The 18,667-nt window shown below is 45.5% G+C and overlaps 1 protein-coding gene and 1 long non-coding RNA gene across 3 annotated transcripts; both read right to left on the bottom strand.

The window, feature by feature from the left end:
* Positions 1 to 254: 254 nt before the first annotated feature.
* LOC119357570 (arginine-glutamic acid dipeptide repeats protein-like) lies at positions 255 to 3,186 on the bottom strand. Its single transcript, XM_037624477.1, has 4 exons — positions 3,099 to 3,186; positions 2,214 to 2,244; positions 684 to 1,056; positions 255 to 440 (listed from the first exon to the last, which is right to left on the bottom strand). Exons 1-4 carry the CDS (start codon positions 3,184 to 3,186, stop codon positions 375 to 377), a joined length of 558 nt encoding a protein of 185 aa, XP_037480374.1. The 3' UTR covers positions 255 to 374.
* A 4,280-nt stretch (positions 3,187 to 7,466) lies between these two features.
* On the bottom strand, positions 7,467 to 14,514 carry LOC119353159. 2 transcript variants are annotated; one of them, XR_005170336.1, is made up of 6 exons: positions 13,984 to 14,514; positions 13,743 to 13,887; positions 11,646 to 11,759; positions 10,752 to 10,990; positions 8,884 to 8,969; positions 7,467 to 7,884 (listed from the first exon to the last, which is right to left on the bottom strand). It is a non-coding gene; the product is annotated as an uncharacterized LOC119353159 (long non-coding RNA). The 2 variants fall into 2 exon arrangements; XR_005170335.1 differs by having other exon boundaries at positions 7,474 to 7,745.
* Positions 14,515 to 18,667: the final 4,153 nt, after the last annotated feature.

Raw genomic sequence — 18,667 nt, 5'->3', positions numbered from 1 at the left:
TAATAATTAACAGTGCAGGTAGTCCACCAAAAAAAGTGACAACAAATATGACATGCCAACATTCTAATTAATTTAACAACAGCACATACAAATAGATCAATATGGTCCTACATGCATGACTGTGTGTACTGGATGGCAGATTATGTGTATGTGTTCGCATGACTGTGTGTTCATGTACTGGATAGCAAATATGATTGTTTAGTTAACACAATAGACTTGACTCTTCCACCCGATTGACGCAATAGACAACAGAGTAAAACGGGCTAAATCAGAATTTGCAACAACTCCATCCTACTGTTTAGCATACACGAACCAATAGATAACAAAATTTGTAGTAACATGACAATTGTAACCAGCAACTACTTGATAATGTCTCATTCATATACATGATATTCTCTAAATAAAGCAGCAAGCAACAACTCCATCCTGCGGTTGCAAGCCTGCAATTTGACAAAGAAATGCACAACACAATCAAACAAATAGTAATTACCAAATATCAATACCAATGTCTAATTCTTTTCTCCAATATCTCTCATTATTTATCAGCAATTCTCATCAGGACAACAAAAACAACACAGTTCGGTTCAGTAGTTCAAAAATTCACATATTGATGCTTCATGCTAGGATAGATTAATCATTGATAGAAGAATGGGGAGGCACAGAAGAACAGAGAGAGATCTTGCCAGCGTCGGCCGAGCGTCCTGATCTGGAGACTGGAGCGGAGGGAGGTTTGGAGGTAACCGCCGGGCGTCCTGGTCATCCTGGTTGGCTGCACCTGGACTGGTCAAGCGGAGGGAGGTCTGGTCGGCGCTGTACTGGAGCAGGGAGGTAGGAGTTGAACCAGGCGGCGGCGTACCCTCCCCCCAGGCGCCAGCAGAGGTCGCGCGGGACGGTAGGATGCGGGAGTGGCGAGTTGGCGACGCGGGGTGGGGCGGTTGCGCGGCTGCGCGGGCGGCGAGCCGGCGAGGGAGGGGCGGTCCTGGCGGCGAGGCAGGGGTGGCGGCGGAAGGGGCGCCGGCGCCCGATAGGGCTGCCTCGTGGGGGAAAAAGGGGGAACTGCTCCAATTCGTCCGTGAACCCTACCAAATAGGCTCTTTTTTTTTCTTTTGCGAGGAGTACGAAATAGGGTTTTTTTTTCATATATATTTTTAGCATATTGTATCATGTATTTGAAGTCAAACCGGTCCGTTTAGTGCAAATCGCTTGGTTCACCAGTTTGAGATAAAAATAAAAATAGTCCGGTCAACTAGTTTTCCTGATTTTTTTACATCACTAGTTTTCCTGGTTTAGCAGCATTGATGGTTTAGAGCATTTAATTAAGGCCGGCGCTAGGGGTGGTCGATCGGGCAAGGTCAATCGTTTACCTCTTGGGACGTTGGATCGCGTTCCTGTGTACGTTTAAGGTTTGTTATCATGAAATTGGTCATCTTGTTTTTGTCCATCATACGCATCACACGTCTTGTGAAAGGGCCTCACTGGAAGTCCCGTCATGGAGAGACGTTGGTCGCAACATTCTATTTCAGTTCTGACTACTTGTATGGTCGATTTCTTAACTATGGGTGTAGTTGGCCTCGTCTTCTTATTGTCTATCGTCATGGAGGTGCAAGAAAGGAGGAGACTAGACTGATGTGAAAACCTTTGGCATCTCTCGTTCCAAGGGTTTTGAAGGTTTTTTTGGATGTTCATTATTCGCCCCTATGCCACTACGCCGTTCTTCATGCACAATAAAATTGGTTCCTTTTGTTGGGAGTTGGTGTGGTTTCATGGAAATTTCCTGATGTTTGTCCATCGCCGGTGAGAGCTATGTCACTACTAGAATCTGCAAATAGCCCTAGGGCTAAAGTGCTTCCCTAGAGCTAAATTGGACACCCTAGGGTCATAAAGGTTCCCTAGGGTACACGTTAAAAACCCAAGGAACTGTATTGTTTCCTTAGGGTTTGATAGCGCACCCAAGGGATACTTCATGTGTGGGACCATGCTGAAGCCATGCTGGCAGGTTTCCCTAGGGGTTATCATATTAACCCTGGGGAAAGGTCTATACCTAGGGTGAAAAAACAAAACTCTAGGGACTAAGCATATGATGCAAACGGGGCTTCCATGTTCCAACAAGCGCCGTAGAGTATCCCTAGGGTTTGTAATGGTAACCCTAGGGAGGTTTGCACACACTTAAGTATGTATTTTATACCTAATGGTTATATTCTAAATATACTTACGGCAAATATAGAATATCAAGAAAATTTAAACCTACAAGGAAAAATGCATGTCAAAATAACACAAACTTGTGCGAAAAGAAAAATGTAAGTTGATTGATCATTTTTCCTAAAATATATGTCGACCCATCACTTTTTGTGCACACACTTGATGAAAGAATATACATGTGTCGATGAAATAGGGGGAAATAGGTACATATTTTTCTTTGAGTGTTAGATATACAAAATGGAAACTAATAGCCAAGTAAATCTTTTTGATCATATGCTAGTTGAGTAGTGTCTTTTTGCCTAAATTGCCCATACACATGCCCATAATTTTCTTTTTGGCCAGCTGTTTCCTCCCTTCCTCTCCCCTCCGTCGCCCCCAACCCCCCCACCCCTCCACCCCGTGCGAGCAGTCGAGGGGCCCCAACCTTAGCCGCCAGTCACTCCCCCTCCCATCCCTCCCCTCTGTCGGCGCTGGAGGAAGTTGCCGGGCTAAGCCCGAGCAGCTGACGGCGGTGGCGGCGGAGTCTCTCCTTCTCGCGCGCGAGGGTGGCGCGGGGCACCCGGGCAAGCGGAAGTGCACCCCAGATCTGAGCCTCCACGGCGGTGGCTCGCTCCAGCGGCGTTGCGACACCTCGGATCGGCGGAGACGTGGAGGGCTTTGTGGACTGGTCGGCTGCGGGCGTGGTTGGCCCTCCGGTCAGGTTTGATCTGGCCAGAGTGGCTTGCTCGCTCCGCGGCGGCACAGATCGGTGGTGGTCCGTGCACCACGATACAAGAAGGAGGTTCGTCGAGCGGACCCGAGTGAAAACCTCACTCTCGTGTTGTTGCCAAGACCGACAATGACGGAACTCTTTTGTGTCATTACGTTCTTGAGGGTGTCGCCGTGGAGAACCTACAGACCTCTGTCCGCTACCTCCGGGGGAAACCCTAGATCAGTAGATCGCATGACGGCGACGCTCTGGAGTCGTTTCCCTCTTGGAGGCGTCATTCTTGGAGGTGTACACATGCTCGAGGGACCAGTGGACGACTTCTTTGGTGGAGTGGTGCTTCATCTTACTCATTGATGGCGTCAGATCTCGGCAGCGTGGCGCAGTGGAGACTCGACGTCTGATGCGCGGAGAGGCCTAGCAAGGTGGGTGCGTTAATTTTTGCTCTGAAGATGAATTGGTGGAAGATGGCGACGACGACACATGAGAGTGCGTCGGACCGATTTGTGCCCCAAACCTAGTATCTGGCTCGGTTGGGGCCTTTGGCTTTAGATGTTAGGCTTTTGTGCGATTTCTATTTGGTATTAGATTCGGACTATCGACACTTCTTCACCAAGTGGATAGGAGTAGCTATATTTGTTGCTAAGATAGTTGCTTCAGACTACCTGATGTACTACTTTATAAGGTCTTTATGAATAACTAGTAGAGTGCCCGTGCGTCGCCACATGCTTTTTAAAAGATTTAACTAGTAGCATATGTTTTTAGATGTCCTAATTGTATATGTAACATAATGCATGCCAAATTTTACATGTATAAAAGAGATGAACAATAATAGATGAAAAATAATATAAATCCACTTTAAAAAAATTAAATCTATTTTAATTGCATTCATATCGTCCGGATGCAGAGGGGAGGGTAATCCTCCCTTTTTTTAAAAGCTACGCAGGTCACTATCTACGGGATAAAAGCCAATTACGGAGAGGTATCGAGCCCGCCCAGAATTGGCTACTGGCGCGTATCGAGCCCGCGCAAAATTTGTACGCGCGCGAAGTTTCCCCAATTCTCTCCCGAACGCGCGCGAAGACCCTCATATTCCCCAATCCTCTCCCGTGTACACGCGCGAAGATTTCCCCCCAAATCCCACTCCAACGGTGAGAGCGCCGCCAAAATAGCACGGGGGCACAGATCATCCATAGCCGCGTCGCCCGTGCCCTCTTCAAGCCATCGCCATTGCAGGCCTGGGATGTCGCGGCTGCCGCTGCAGAGGGGCCGCCGTCGCCGCTGCTGCTGCAGGGCTCCCGCGGCTGCCGCTGTAGAGGGGTCGCCGCCGCCGCTGCAGAGGGTCCGCCGCTGTGGAGCTTGACCGACCTGCCGCCCTCGACAACAGTTTCAGGCGGAGGTCTCCGTGCTGCTGCAACCCTGCCTCCCTAGAAGAATCCTACCCTGCCTCCCTTGACTAGTACATCCTCGATCTGCAACCTACTCAACTATGGAAAGGCGTCTTCTTCAACTTCAGAATCAAGGCTCCATTAGGTGAGCTCACCGGACAATGTTTCCCTCATGTTCCTATATGTGTCTGATGCATTCAGTTTAGGGATCGGTAAATGAATTATTTTAGAGATCTGTTGTACTCCATGAAGATGAAGCTCACATCTAGGAAGTTGTCGTCGCTAAAAAACTGTCTATTTGTATTGTGATTAAAACTGGCTATTTCTCCATCTCACAAAACTGTAAACTGGATTTTTTAGAGATATTTGCTGTACTCCAATGTCTCCCTCATGTTTCTATATGCGCTCACATGAAGTTGATAACAAATTTTCTATTTGTGTTGTGATTAAATAAAAGATAAGTTTTGTATCTTTCCGTTACTTAATTAAGTGAAGTGAACCTATTGGTTGATATAAATGCACAGTGCTCTGTTTTGATAATGTGCTTAATATATTTCTGTGGAGAACCATTGCTTTAACCTTGTGTAATGTAACAAAATGAAGGCTGTAGGTCCTTCGTCTGCACCGTGCTGCCATTTTTTCAATTATCCCGACATGTCTCTAGAAGAACAACATAGTTGGATTGTACAGTGGGTGGAATGAACAAGGGCGCCATTCTGAAGAGTGGGTGTGCAACACAACAACTTTTCTTGACCATGTTTTTCAGATTATGCCTAATGCTGACCGGTTTGGTGTGAAGTGCCCATGCACAAATTGTTGTAATGGAGTCAGGCAGAAGAAAAGTCAGAGTGCACCTTTGTCGGTATGTGTAATTTTAGTTATGTGTTCTGTGGACTTACTAATGCATTTCAATTCAGTTTTACAGGATGGCAATTTCGCACCGCCACCGCCGGGGGTCATCCTCTACTAGCAGTGCTACTACAAGCCCTCCACCGGCGAATCAACAAATGATGTTGAAAATATGGATAATACATTGCAAGGAGTGGAAGATGGAATGTTTGGCGGCTTCTTTGATGCAAATGGTAATGATGCGAATGGTGTTGCTACTGGAACTTTCTCCCCACCTAGTGATGATTTACCTACATTTTTTATATCTCTCATCATGGTGAAGGAAGTGGTCTGAACTTTTTTTGTTGATTAATTGGAAGCAAATGGACAATTATCCTTTTGGCCATGCACTTGGTATGGTTGTGATGTCTTGGATCAGTGACTTATATGATGCATGATGTATTATTCCAGGCTACTAATTGGCAATCCTAGGTATAGATGACATTTTGTGAGTCCTAGTTACTGAGCTAGATGCCATCTTTTGTAAAGAGTGGAGCTAGATGCCATCTTTTGTAAAGAGTGGAGCTAGATGCCATCTTTTGTAAAGAGTGGTACTATTGTGTAAACTCTTCGTTGTTGTAATGTATAATGATGAATGATGGTGGTTAAAGTACATAATTTATGTGATCGTTCTCTAATTTTTGGAGTGATTACATACAATTATTTGTAATAGTTTAATTTCTATGGAACAATATTAATTTGCCCCAATAATACAATATTTTGAATAACGATTCCCTAGGGTTTGTAAACCCAAGGGGTATAAAATGGACTAACAGCAACTGCCGTTATATAATATTTCCCTAGGGAGTGAAACTAACCCAAATGATATCTACTTTACATGTCAGCATGCTTGCCACCCGTCGCTTGTTTCCCTAGGGTACAAAGCTCAAGGGAAAAAGAACTATACCTAGGGTTTTCTTTCCTCACCCTAGGGAAACCGAGATTCCCCCACCAATGGTTCCCTAGGTCGGTTTCCCTAGGGGATACACTAGGGAAACCCCTTTCCCTAGCGTTTTTGCCCATTTGCTTAGGGTATCAAGCCCTAGGGCTATCTGCAAAATCTAGTAGTGTTTGGTTACGGTTTACGGGGAAAACGTGGTCCAGACCGCTCAACAGACCGATACAAGACCGTGTTGGACGGCAGACCATGTCCGGATCGCACGGTCCAAACGTATGCGGGCGGTTTGAGGGTCCGCATTGGAGATGCCCTTAGTTCTATGGCCCGTGCCTATATAACAGTAGTATGGCCGGACCTATTTTCTCCACATGCTCACCCATTTGAGTGCATTAGATTGAACTTTTGGGAAATTATCACCATTTTTGCTTTGTTCATAGTCAAGTTCTTATTTAGTTTAGAGGTTATGCTGCCACTGTACATCTTAGGTTAATAGATTTTGTAGCCGAATCAATGTGAAATGGGAAATCCGTCACCTCAAAGGTTCTTTCCTGTTGGTTTCAAGATTAGTAATTTGGTCATTGTAATCTGTTTCTAGTTTATCGGTTTTGTCCTTTCATTCCCTCCGAAAAAAGAAAGGAAACTAATTGCTGACAATGGCGATTTCAGAGACTTTTGCTTCTCTATAATCAGTTGGTCGATCAGTGGATGAACACGCAAGGCAAGAACGGTTGGCCGGGAGGCAACCATTTAGAGGCCACCGAACACACCTACCATAAAGAGCTGCTTAGGCGATGAGGTCATTTTCAGTACTGACGTAACATGCAACAATGAGTTTGCCTAATGTCAACGGCTGCATGTCTTGGTCTTGCCTACCAGCAGGAGATAAAAAAATTCATCTACAGGCTAAAAGACAAGGGCTATCTATATGATGTATGTCTGCCTATATCGCTTGCTTTCTAAAACCAATGTAGATAAGCTATCATGAATTGACCTCATAACTTTGTTTTGGGCTATCATGCACCATGCAATGTACAAATATATAGTGCTATGTACAAAGTATCTATTTCCTGCTTGAAGGATCTTATTATCGATCTCTAACCACTCTTACTTGCATGGTTTGAATGATTGGTTCGCTCTTACTTTTTGCGCTAGGGGCACAACAAAACTACCAACCGAGTTCTACAACTCAGCTATAATAGAAGACACCCTCAGGCCTTATTGCATTCTAGAGAATAACAACTACCATATTGGTGATTCCCTTGATATTTGGTTCTACAAGTGTGCCATATGGACCAATGAATGCAAAGATATTCCAAAGATAATAACTATATGGGCTGCTCCAGTTGGTTTAGCAGTGGAACCATCCCCTTTTAGAGGCCTTCAAGGGCCTATGGAAGTGTACCATGCAAGCATTATCCAACATTGACACTTCTTATTCGTACGTTCACACCCTCTTAAGACCAGTCCTACTAACAAGATGCCTAAATAAGTTACTATGTATGTATTTCTGTACACCAATCTAAGTCATTCTACTATCTGTATTACAATCCATATTGCATTACATTTTCAGCTACATCTCCCACATATACTCACTACTAACATTGCTTCTAACTGGCTTCTTGCGCCATTGGCGCAACCGGGTCATCTAGTATGTTAAACAGCAAGCCTGCAACAAATTACTTGTAAATCTGGTAGGAAATGTCTAGACTTCACATGCAATAAATATATGTAATCAGCCAATGGAGCAATCCGTCTCATTGACAAACATTTTCTAAGCATTTGGCAGTCGTCAGCCAATACACATCCTGCTTGTGAATTTCAAGGCAGAAACAACAAAGATTCAGAAAGGCGTGACATCTTTCGTGGAGGCAAAAAGGAATCATTCATAGGCAACACATCATATTTCATCATATCTCTAGGTTTCAGAACACAAACAACAAAGGAATAAGAAAGAAAGGGGGTAGCAGGGTTGTGGTCTAAATGCATACATGCAAAGAAAGTAAATGTGCGCTAACATTTCATAGAACAAAGAACAGTCTACAAAGAACAAAGAGCAGTCTACATCTACAAGTATAATTTTAATTTAATGACTAATAAAAGTAGTAGTTTACATGTTCACAGCCAAGATGTCCTCTGTTAAACACTAGAGATACTTTACAATCTTGACAGTAGGCACAACACTAGAGATACTAGGCTTAGATTCGACGATGTCCTGGGTTGCATGCCTGGGATTTCAAAAAAAATATTCTGGCCAGATAGCCTGAACTAGCAGCGGTTTGGATCATGGTCAGGCCAGGGAGGTTGTCAGAGGCTTAAAATATGCATAGAATTGAAGCATCAGCCTACGACTCAATCTTCAAATCGCTTGATTAGAGCTAGAGAGCTCCTGACCACCGCCCAGGTGAAAAAAGGGGGACGCCTGCAAGGATAATCAGCATGCCTGGGCAATCTAGACCAGGCTAGCTCTAGATTTTTCAGGACTCGAACCAAACAAATACCAGGCACCTTCCAAGGAGTCTCCAGGCCAGCAGCCACACCCTCGACAGTATCATGCCAAGATCCTAAATAATAATTATTTTTTCGAAACAGAAGATCCTAATAATTATCAAAACTCAAAAAAAGTAGCACAAGGGCCTAACCAAGCACAAGGATGAACTTCAATGACAAGATCATCACAATCAAAAGATTGTGGTGGCCAGAAGACCACCACCACCAACAACATGACCACATAACCAACCCCTAGATCTGGCTCCATGGCAAGACCATGTCAGAGTACAAGGAGAGAGAGGACACAAGGGACTCACCAGAACCAAGGCACGTGCACCGACATCAAACCGCTGTCATCTAGCTGATGTAGTGGACGAGGAAGTAGTCACCAAACAATAGTAACCTATATCAAAGAAAGAAATAGCATTTTAAATAATGGTGATGTTTTTAATATGTTGTGCAGCGGACTATGATTAACATAATGTGCTCAAAAAATTCCCAGTATTGTTTTAGTGTTGTTCTTGGAAAAAAATATCCAGAAGTTTCTCTAACCATATAAGGAAAAAAAGTACTCTACACCTACAATTATAATCTGAATTTGGTTTACGGTGACTATTTATCTCCTGGATGAAAGGATGGATGTCAATGCATTGGCATGAGGACAAAAAGAAAAAAAAATCCCCTCACTCTGATCATGGTCAATCATGGTGAACCAGAAAGGATAATAACAAGGAGAAGATCATATATATATATAAGTCATGGTCAATCCAATTTGTATCAAGGAGGCATATCACTCTCTAGATTATCGCTAAAAATGCGATGTACATGCCCACATGAAAAGAAAGTAAATGCAGGCTAGCATTTCATACAACAGGATGATCTAAAAAAATCATTTCGTACAAACGAAAAGTAAGAGCTACTACAGATAGTTTAAGCAATCACATTAGTGACCAAACCAGAATTAAAAAGATCATCTAAGAAATACACATTGCAACGCACCTACACGACACATGCCTTACTTCTGATATTGAGCATGAACACAGAACTAGCTATACAAGAAATGGTCTGAAATGAAAATTGGGACTACATATAAATCAATTCCATCCACGTTCACAAATCTGGGTACTCGCACATGTTGCAAATCACAGAAAATGGCAAAGTAAGATACTACCTCTCTCTCTCTCAGTTTACAAGGCATGCACGTACCCCTAGGTCGTCAATTTGACCAACCTAATAGAAGTCATATATTACAAAAAATTCCGTTTTAAACTTCAGATGTTCTATTTTCAAACGGTATAATTTTTGTGTTATATAGTTTATATTACGGTGATAAAATTGACAACCTAGGTATACGTGCATGACTTATAAACTGAAACGGAGGGAGTACACACATTCAGAATGAATTTAAGCCTCACAAATCCTTGATTTACTATGCATGCAGATTTGACCTTTCAAAAAATGAGGCATAATTACGAAATCTTAAAGTGAACATGATATGCATCACTTAACCTACACATCAAACATCCTGTAAACAACCTGGCGGTTGCTTCATATTGGTCCTAGCACCAAAACAAACAGAAGTACTTCTGATGTACTCCCTTTGTTCCTGAAGGTAAGAAGTTTTGACAGTTCAATTTGAACTGCCCAAAACATCTTATATTTAAAAACAGAGCCTGAATACTGAACCAGCTATGCAAGAAAATAACTAAAATAAAAGCTGGGACAACATACACATAAACAAATCAATCCCATCCATTTTCACGAATCTGTGTACTCGCGCATGTTGTAAATCACAGAAAATGGCAGGGTAAGGTACGCACGTTCAGGATGAATTTAAGCTTCACAAATCCATGATTTACTATGCATGCAAATTTGACATTTCCAAAAATGAGGCATGATTAGGGATCATAAAGTGAACATGATATGTATCACTGAACCTACGCATCAAACATCCAAATAAAAGCTACATGCAAGTGTAGCAGAATGCTCCTACCACTTCAAGTTACAACAAGCATCAACATAATAATAATGAGGTAGCAGCAAGCAAAGACCAAAAGAATAATACTACTCCCTTCGATCCACATTACTTGTCGCTCACTTAGTAAAACTTTAGAGTAGCGATTTTGGCACGGCAAGAGCATGTACGATACAGATCAAGATCCAACAGAGAGGTGAGAGAGGTCACCTTTCCCACAAACGGACTTTTTGGTGGTGATGATGAGGACCTTGGTGGGCATCCTCACGGGGCCCTTCAGTCCTTCATCTGCAGCTGCTTGTCCTTGGCTACCTTTAAGATGACTACTGGTCGCTGACGGTCACCTTGACCTCTCAATGGTGATCGAGGTGATCTGCTTGATGGCATCACGGGAGTTGACGAGGTCGATCACCCTCTTGTGCACCAGCATCTTGAACCAATCCCAGTACCTGATTAGCAAGTAAGACAGCAACATTTATGCCTTCAGGAAAATGTAGCTTCCACATTTCAAATGAGACATGATGGAAATATATAATCAACAGGATTTAGATGCAAAATATAAGGTTGTTAGAGGCTTAAAATATGCATAGAATCGAAGCATCAGCCTAGACTCAATCTGCAAATCGCTTGATCAGAGCGAGGGAGCTCCTGACCATCGCCCAGGTGACAAAAAGGGGACGCACACGAGGATAATCGCCATGCCTGGGCAATCCAGACCAGGCTAGCTCCAGATTTTTTAGGACTCGAACCAAACAAATACCAAGCACCTTCCAGGGAGTCTCCAGGCCGGGCGCCACACAGTGAGGACTGAGGACACGACACAAACGGACCCACTGCCTACACCCTTGACAGTATCATGCCAAGATCCTAAATAACAATTATTTTTTTGAAACGGAAGATCCTAAATAACAATTTTTTTTGAAACGGAAGATCCTAAATAATTATCAAAACTCAACAAAAGCAGCACAAGGGCCTAACCAGCACAGGGACGAACGTCAGTGACAAGATCATCACAATCACAAGATTGTACCACCACAGACATCATGACCACATAACCAACACCTAGATCATTGGCTTGGTGGCTAGACCAAACAAGGGGCTCACCAGAACCAAGGAAGGAGTGGACACCAACGCCAAACCCCTGTCATCTAGCTGATGTAGTGGACAAGGAGGAAGTAGTCACCGAGCCATAGTAGCCACACATGGAGGTTCGCTTGCCTATATCAAAGAAAGAAATAGCATTTTAAACAACAGAGATGTTTTTAACATGCTGTGCAGCAGACTATAAGTAACATAATGTGCTCCCAAAAATCCCAGTGTTGAGTGTTGTTTACCTAGTGGCTTGGGAAAAAAAGTAACTATATTTCCTGACCAACAATGATCCTAATAATAGGGACTTAGCAAGACCACTAAATAAACTAGCCAACTTACACAGGATATAAACAGTGAACTGACCACAACCTCACATATTCACTGACATTCCACATTATCAGGGCATTATTATCTGGTGCTCTGTATGGGGCTATAGAACCAGTATTTTTCACTTTCCAAGTGAATAGGAATTTCACTGTGGTATAAGGTAATTATAGAGCGATACATATCCATCCATCCATAATCGGGAAGGCCAAGTTGCATCAAACTGACAATATTCTGTTACAACCTTTAGACATGCAAATAACTCACGATTGGTTCCTTTTCTAGCATCTGCTTATGAAAATAGATAAATGCATCAAGCAGGGTGAATGCAGCAGAGGCATGTTGGGGAAACTGGAACCAATGACTTAAGCACAACAGTCAACGAATGATTAATTAGTGAGATCTACGTTTGCGCTAGACAGTTCACCTTGCAGAGACCTTGCAAAGTAAACCAGATATTTAAGTTTAGGGGCCTCCCTGCAGCAGACCAAGTGCAGGTGCCTATGACAGGAGCAAGAAGCATAATAATCAACAATACAAAATGTGTGATGTGTCTCCAGTTTGTGTGCTCCAAAGCTAAATATACATACATGACATTTTCAGCCAATTTATAGCCACAGGGTCCAAGTTGGGGACACCATACCATAGCAACTCAATGGTTCGCAAGGCTATATCAGAACTAATCACTTGTTCCTATCGTGCATCTCAATCAAGTTCATATGCACTACTAGATGAAACTACAGAAAAATACGAACAATCATGAAAAGAGGGATGATTTTAACTATTTCCGTCTGTCCATATGCATACCCTCACTCATTCAAACATGTCTCTGTACAAGCGACTAAAGCAGCACCACTAGTTTTGACATACCAAGAAGCAGGCACTCTGTACATGCGTATGGGGCTCCAGACCTACCTTTTAACTTTTGAAGTGAATAAGGATTTCACTGAGTGGTATAAGGCAATTATAGTGCAATACATATCCATCCATAACCAGGAAGGCCAAGTTGCATCAAACTGACAATATTTTGTTACAACCTTTAGAAATGCAAATAACTCACAATTGATTCCTGTTCTAGCTTCTGCCTATGAAAATATATCAAGGCAGCAAGCAAGGTGAACGCAGCAGCGGCACAATGAGAAACTGGAACTAAAGAAATGGTTCCTAGCCAATGACTTAAGCAACACCTCCAAAGGATGACTACTTACTGAGATCTATGTTCGCACTAACAATACACTAGTCTATTCACCTTCAGAAAAACAGAGACCTTACATACTAAACCATATCTTTAAGTTTAGGGGTCTCCCTGCATGCAACAGACCAATTGAGGTACCTATAGCACGAGCAAGTGGCATGATCGCATAATAATCAGCAATTCAAACTGTGTCTCCAGTTTGTGTGCTCCGATTCTGAAGATACATACATGCCATTTTAGTCAATTTATAGCCACGGGGCCATAAATTCATATGCAACTCAATGGTTCACAAGGCCGTATCAGAACTAATTACTTGTTCCCATCGTACATGCCAATCAAGTTCATATGCATACTAGATGAAACTACAGATCTCGCCAAAAAAAGAAGATGAAACTACAGAAAATAGCAACAATCAAGAAAAGGGGGATGATTTTAACTATTTCCGTCTGTTCATATGCATACCCTCACTCATTAAAACATGTCTCTGTACAAGCGACTAAAGTAGTGCCACTAGTATTGACATACCAAGAAGCAGGCATAAGATTATCCTCGACTCGCGGGAGAGAGGAGAGCAGAGAGGAGGGGCTTACCTAGTCCACCCCAATCTATCAATCTGTCGACGAGTAGCAGGCAGAGCTGCTTCTCCCAGCCAAAAGTGCACGAGATGTATGGCCAGCAACAATGCTGGCTAAGGATCGGCGCTGGTTGTGCCTGAAGCTGCGTGCTTGCACCAACCTGCGTGAGGAAGGAAACCAAAGGAAAAAAATGAATGAGGGGAGGGAAGGGAATGGAGGGAGGGAAATAGCAAATCGAAGATGGGCAAGAGAGTACCTTGACGAGCAGATGCGCTAGGGTGGGAGCAGGTCCATGGCGTGGGCACGGAGCAGGCAGACGCGGAGCCGCACGGGCGAGCAGAAGCACCTTGACGACGGCGTGAGTCCGCCTGGCGTGCTCGATCTGGCCGCCGCCTGAGGTAGGGTGGGGTGGGGTGAGGAAGAGAGGGAAGCCGTCTCCTCACTCATGGCCGCTCCGTCGGATGTCCCGTCCGGGCGCGCGGATGTGGGGATGGAGCTCCAGGTCAATCCCTTGGGCGACCATGGCCGGCGGCTGATCTGCTCGCTCATCTCCCTCTTCTCTTCAGATGAGGGGAGGGGAAGGGAGGGGAGGGGAGGAGGTGGGGCGGAGGCTGTGGGGGAGAGAGAGCGGAGGATATGGCCGGCGGCGAGGTCACATGGAGATCGACGGGGTGACGTCGGCGGTGGGTAGCGGCGCCGATGTGGGTCGGGACGGGTGTTCGCTAAGGAGAGAGAGGAACCTGGGCTGGGTGGCGCCGAGACGCTGGGTGGCACCCTGATTCGTCAATCCCCGTCTCTCGCGGATCGATCCACGTCCCGATCGACTTGATAGTTTGAGCGGGAGATGTTGTCGTGAGATTTTTCCAGTTGAGTTTGTGCGGGAAAAGTTGATCTAAACTTTAATCGGAAACCAAATAATTCATATTTTTCATTTTTTATTTGAACTTTATAACCGGGAGCGAATCCAAAATATTTTGAAAGTTTTTTCCGTTTTCCCGGACGTACTTTGTCATCCAACGCAGTCTCGCATCTGTCCACGGACCAGTCCAGATGTTCGTTTTCCCGCAATCCGGACGAAACCAAGGGGGTTTGTGGGCGTCCGGACCGCCGCCACGTCCACATCAGACACCCCGACCACACCCAAACACATCTCCCATGCGAACGCACCTCCGCTCTCCGTACTGCATCCATGTTGGCCCAGAGCGGACTCGGCCTGGAGCGGCGCGCCGCCCGCACCACGTCCCGGTCCCCGCACCTATTCAGTGTGGGAGAGACATGACTGGATGAGACATGACTGCTATCTACCGCATTCATACGAGGTGCCCGTCTGTCCGCCTGCCAGAATTAAACAGTCGTGCCCGCCGAAAAACTGACTCCGGCGCCCGCACTAACACATTCCCCATTTGGCCTGGTCGGCATCCACTGTTTAAAAGCGGCCACGCCTGGCATGAGCCGCACCACACCATGTCCGCTTCACACCCTCCTTCATGCACCACCTCCGGCATGACCGCGGGCTCTAGAGCGATGTGAGAGAGCCTCTCCATGGATCAGTAGCACAAGTTGACCTCCCTTGTGCCCGGCTGGCGGGCCGTCGTGCGTGGCGGATAGAGGTTGGCCGACGAGATCGCTAGAGGTCTCCAATGATGGACGACACCTCCGACGACGAGTCGACGCCCCTGCCCGCGCCAGTCCATGTCGGCTTCACCATGGAGCAGGCGCACTTCGACGCCGTCATGGCGGAGCAGCCGCATGCACCGCTGGTAATGGTATTCCGGCAGGCACAAGAGGCACGGGAGCACAGTTTAAATAGCTTTTAGGCGTGAGCCTTGAAAACTCAAACAGATTGAGGTGGGTAATTGAAATAATATATCTAGAACATTGTGGCCAAGTAAAGGGAACTTGATCAAATCCATAAAAGGTTCCAATGGGTGCTTTTCTTTGTTTGTTCCTTAACCAATTGGGGCTAATAGCCCTATGATCCAAGATGCCCAAATATGAACATGGTTTGCGTCTAAATGAGTAATCCTATGAGGATGATAATTGTATGTGTGAAGAATGAGAGAAATCATACGAAGATGAAAATGACATGTGTGGAGATTGTGAGTATGAATGGTACCAGAGTAGTGTTTCCCAAGGGAATGCCACGTGTAATAATATAAGTTAATATTTCCTAGCATAAAATGTTAAAACTTACTGAAATAACATGGGCAGTGGTTAAAAAGTTAATTTCCACCCTCGGTTCGGTCATGGATTGTGGCGTCGTGCTTGGCGGGGTTTGCTAATCGAATGTCGGATGGTTCATAAGACAAAGTTTTATCATTTTTCTACAATACATGTGTTTGAGGGATTTTGTAAAGCAGAAGTTTCTGATATCCTGTCTATGCAATATTGTGAGTCACAATGGTGATACATGGTATTTTGATGTTGAGAGTATTTTAGTTGTAGCCAAATTAATTCGACAACCCGAAATAAAAACAATAGACTGTAATAAGAGCCAAATGCAACACACTAGCTTTAGTTGGTTCATATTCTATCTTTACTAACGCAGGTGATATTCCTGATACAAAACACATAGCGTGTTATCACATTTTTTTCTATAAAAAGGTGTGGCTAGGTCTTAGTCAAATGAGACTTCAGTCAAGTAAGAAAGAAAGAAAGAAAGAATAAAAATTTGCACATATGACGTCAAAGCACCCCATTGGCATTGGGGCGCCGACGACGTTAATGAAGGAGGCGGCTGAGTCGGCATCGGCACATGCAATTGTGCATGTCTGCTTTAGGTCATTGGCCCCGCCATGCTCGCCTTCTGCTCCTTTAGAGGCGCGGCCACACCTACTGCTAGGGTTGTTGGGGTTTAGCCGTCCTCGTGTCATTGAGCACAAAAGACGCGTCCGGATGACGTCGGGCGGGAGTGTGAGTTCCCTTTTCCATCCTTGTTGAGACGACCTTGGGCACGAAGGACTTTGCCGCTAGGGTCGGGGTCGTTTCAACTGATTACTAGTCGATGTAGGAAATGCATGTTTGGATGCTTCAATTCATGTAGCAGGTAATTATGTTGATGCGTGCATATCATGGCATCGAGGAGGAATCAGAATTGGTTGTTACTCCCTCCGTTTCAAAATATAGTGCTTCCTCTATCCCTGTGCTTCAACTTTGACCATAAATTTAACCAACGAGACCGACTGCGGTGGAAGAAAAAATTACGATTGAATTCGTATTCAAAAGAAGTTTTCAATTATATAATTTTTTCTGTCGCCGCAGTCGGTCATGTTGGTTAAATTTATGGTCAAAGTCTGACCTCGAAAAGCGCGGGCGCATTATATTTAAAATGGAGGGAGTACTAGCGATTACTGCTACAAGCTTTGGATGCATTTCAGAGTGCACGCGCAAAACCAGCTTCGGGAGCGTACGTGTCGATCGGTTCTTTGTCGCGGTTCTTCCCCGCGCAACACCGGCTGTAGATCTCGCTCAACCAGTACAGTTCCCACCTTAAAAAAAAGCTGCGAGTTAAGTACGTTATCGGCAAGGAGGAGGTCGTCGGTGACCGGAAAGGAGGAGGATGCTGGCGTCGGTTGTGCGTGATGATGGGTCAGGCACGAGGTGAGTCCACTTGGAAGGGCGGAGGCACATCCCTGACCGTGACGCCGGCAGCGATCGCAAAACTTTGGTTGGGACTTGGAGAAGGAGCCGTCTCCGTGCACCGCCTGCAAAAAGGTCAAATCTTTTGCGCGAGCCCAACCCACACACGCACGCGTAACAGGGCGGCACCAATGGTAACCGCGTCAAACAAGAAGAGAAGAGAAGCGAGGGAGAGAGATCACTGCCCGCCGCAGGCTAGGAGAAAAGAAAACAACGGATAAATATTCCAAGTCAAAAAAAAGTGCTTGATCTCCCTCCACTTGACGCACGACACGAGCATGAAAACTTGAATGTTTTTAGACTGCAGTGCACGTACGCAGGAGAGCACGGACAGTTGGTTGCCTTCCCGTGCGCATGCATGCACCCGCAAGAGCGACCTTGGTCTGCTGCGCCTGCGCCTGCGCTGCGGCCGACGCCGGCCTCGCTCTGGGCGACACGTACGGTATGCCCACGCTGCCGCCGACGCCGGCCTCGCTCTGGGCGAATCCAATTGGTATGAAACTTATAAAGCATCTTTATATGATCAAATTATGAAGACTTGCCAATTTTGAGCTCAAGTGGCCACACCATTTGAGTGCATCATCCAAATCTCATTTCTGGACCAGATTTGGCAGTTGAAAGCAACTATGATTTATCTTGATCAAAATCTTCTCCAAGTTACCAGGATGAAAGTCCTTCTTTACCTCAACCTCGCAGACAAACTCAATGGCTCCAAACCCTTTCTTGTTGATCACTAGGGCTCAACCAAGTCTACTGCAGTAAACTTCAGAGACTTCTTACCGTTTAACCAAATCACTTTTAATCGATCTACCACCTCGGTTGAGACCTACCCTGGATGAACTACCCACTAGACAACATGGTCAAGCCCCTCTCCCCCGGTACATGCCAGTGCACGCGGTGACCGCGACAATGGCGTGCCTGTGCACGCGCTCTGTGTGTAGTGGCCGCGTCCAGTGGCTATTTGTGCTGGACCCCGTCCTCCTCTCGTCGTCTTCGCGCACGTGAGCGTGTCCAACAGCTAGCCTGCATCGTCGCCGTCCCCCTGGACCCCTCTCCCCCTCCGGCAGCTTCCTCATCGACGCCCACCGACGCTCGCCGCCGAACGCCCACGGAAGCACAGTGCCCCGACATGTTTTAATGGTGCTCGGCTTCTTCCTTCGCTCCCCGACGTCGTCTATCTCTCCGTGATCCCTGCATCAATAGCTCGTCATGTTCCCGCGCCCTCCCGTGCTCGCTGGCCGTCGCCAGAGCCTCGGCCGGACGTGCCCGGCGGCACCCGAGCCCATCCCTCTCGCCCGCCT

The sequence above is a fragment of the Triticum dicoccoides genome, chromosome 2A (genome assembly GCF_002162155.2).
Source record: "Triticum dicoccoides isolate Atlit2015 ecotype Zavitan chromosome 2A, WEW_v2.0, whole genome shotgun sequence".
In the NCBI taxonomy this organism is placed as follows: Eukaryota; Viridiplantae; Streptophyta; class Magnoliopsida; order Poales; family Poaceae; genus Triticum; species Triticum dicoccoides.
Note: the sequence above shows the minus strand (reverse complement) of the source record. Positions and strands in the feature narration are given on the sequence as shown.

Excerpts from the sequence above, each read along its gene's own strand:
- LOC119357570 (XM_037624477.1), bottom strand. The coding sequence starts at position 3,186 with ATGACGCCTCCAAGAGGGAAACGACTCCAGAGCGTCGCCGTCATGCGA. Across the intron at positions 2,245-3,098 it reads CCCGGAGGTAGCGGACAGAG|GTTTAAATTTTCTTGATATT; the intron begins GTCTGTAGGTTC and ends TTTTCCTTGTAG. Across the intron at positions 1,057-2,213 it reads CTTGATATTCTATATTTGCC|TTCCCCCTTTTTCCCCCACG; the intron begins GTAAGTATATTT and ends GAATTGGAGCAG.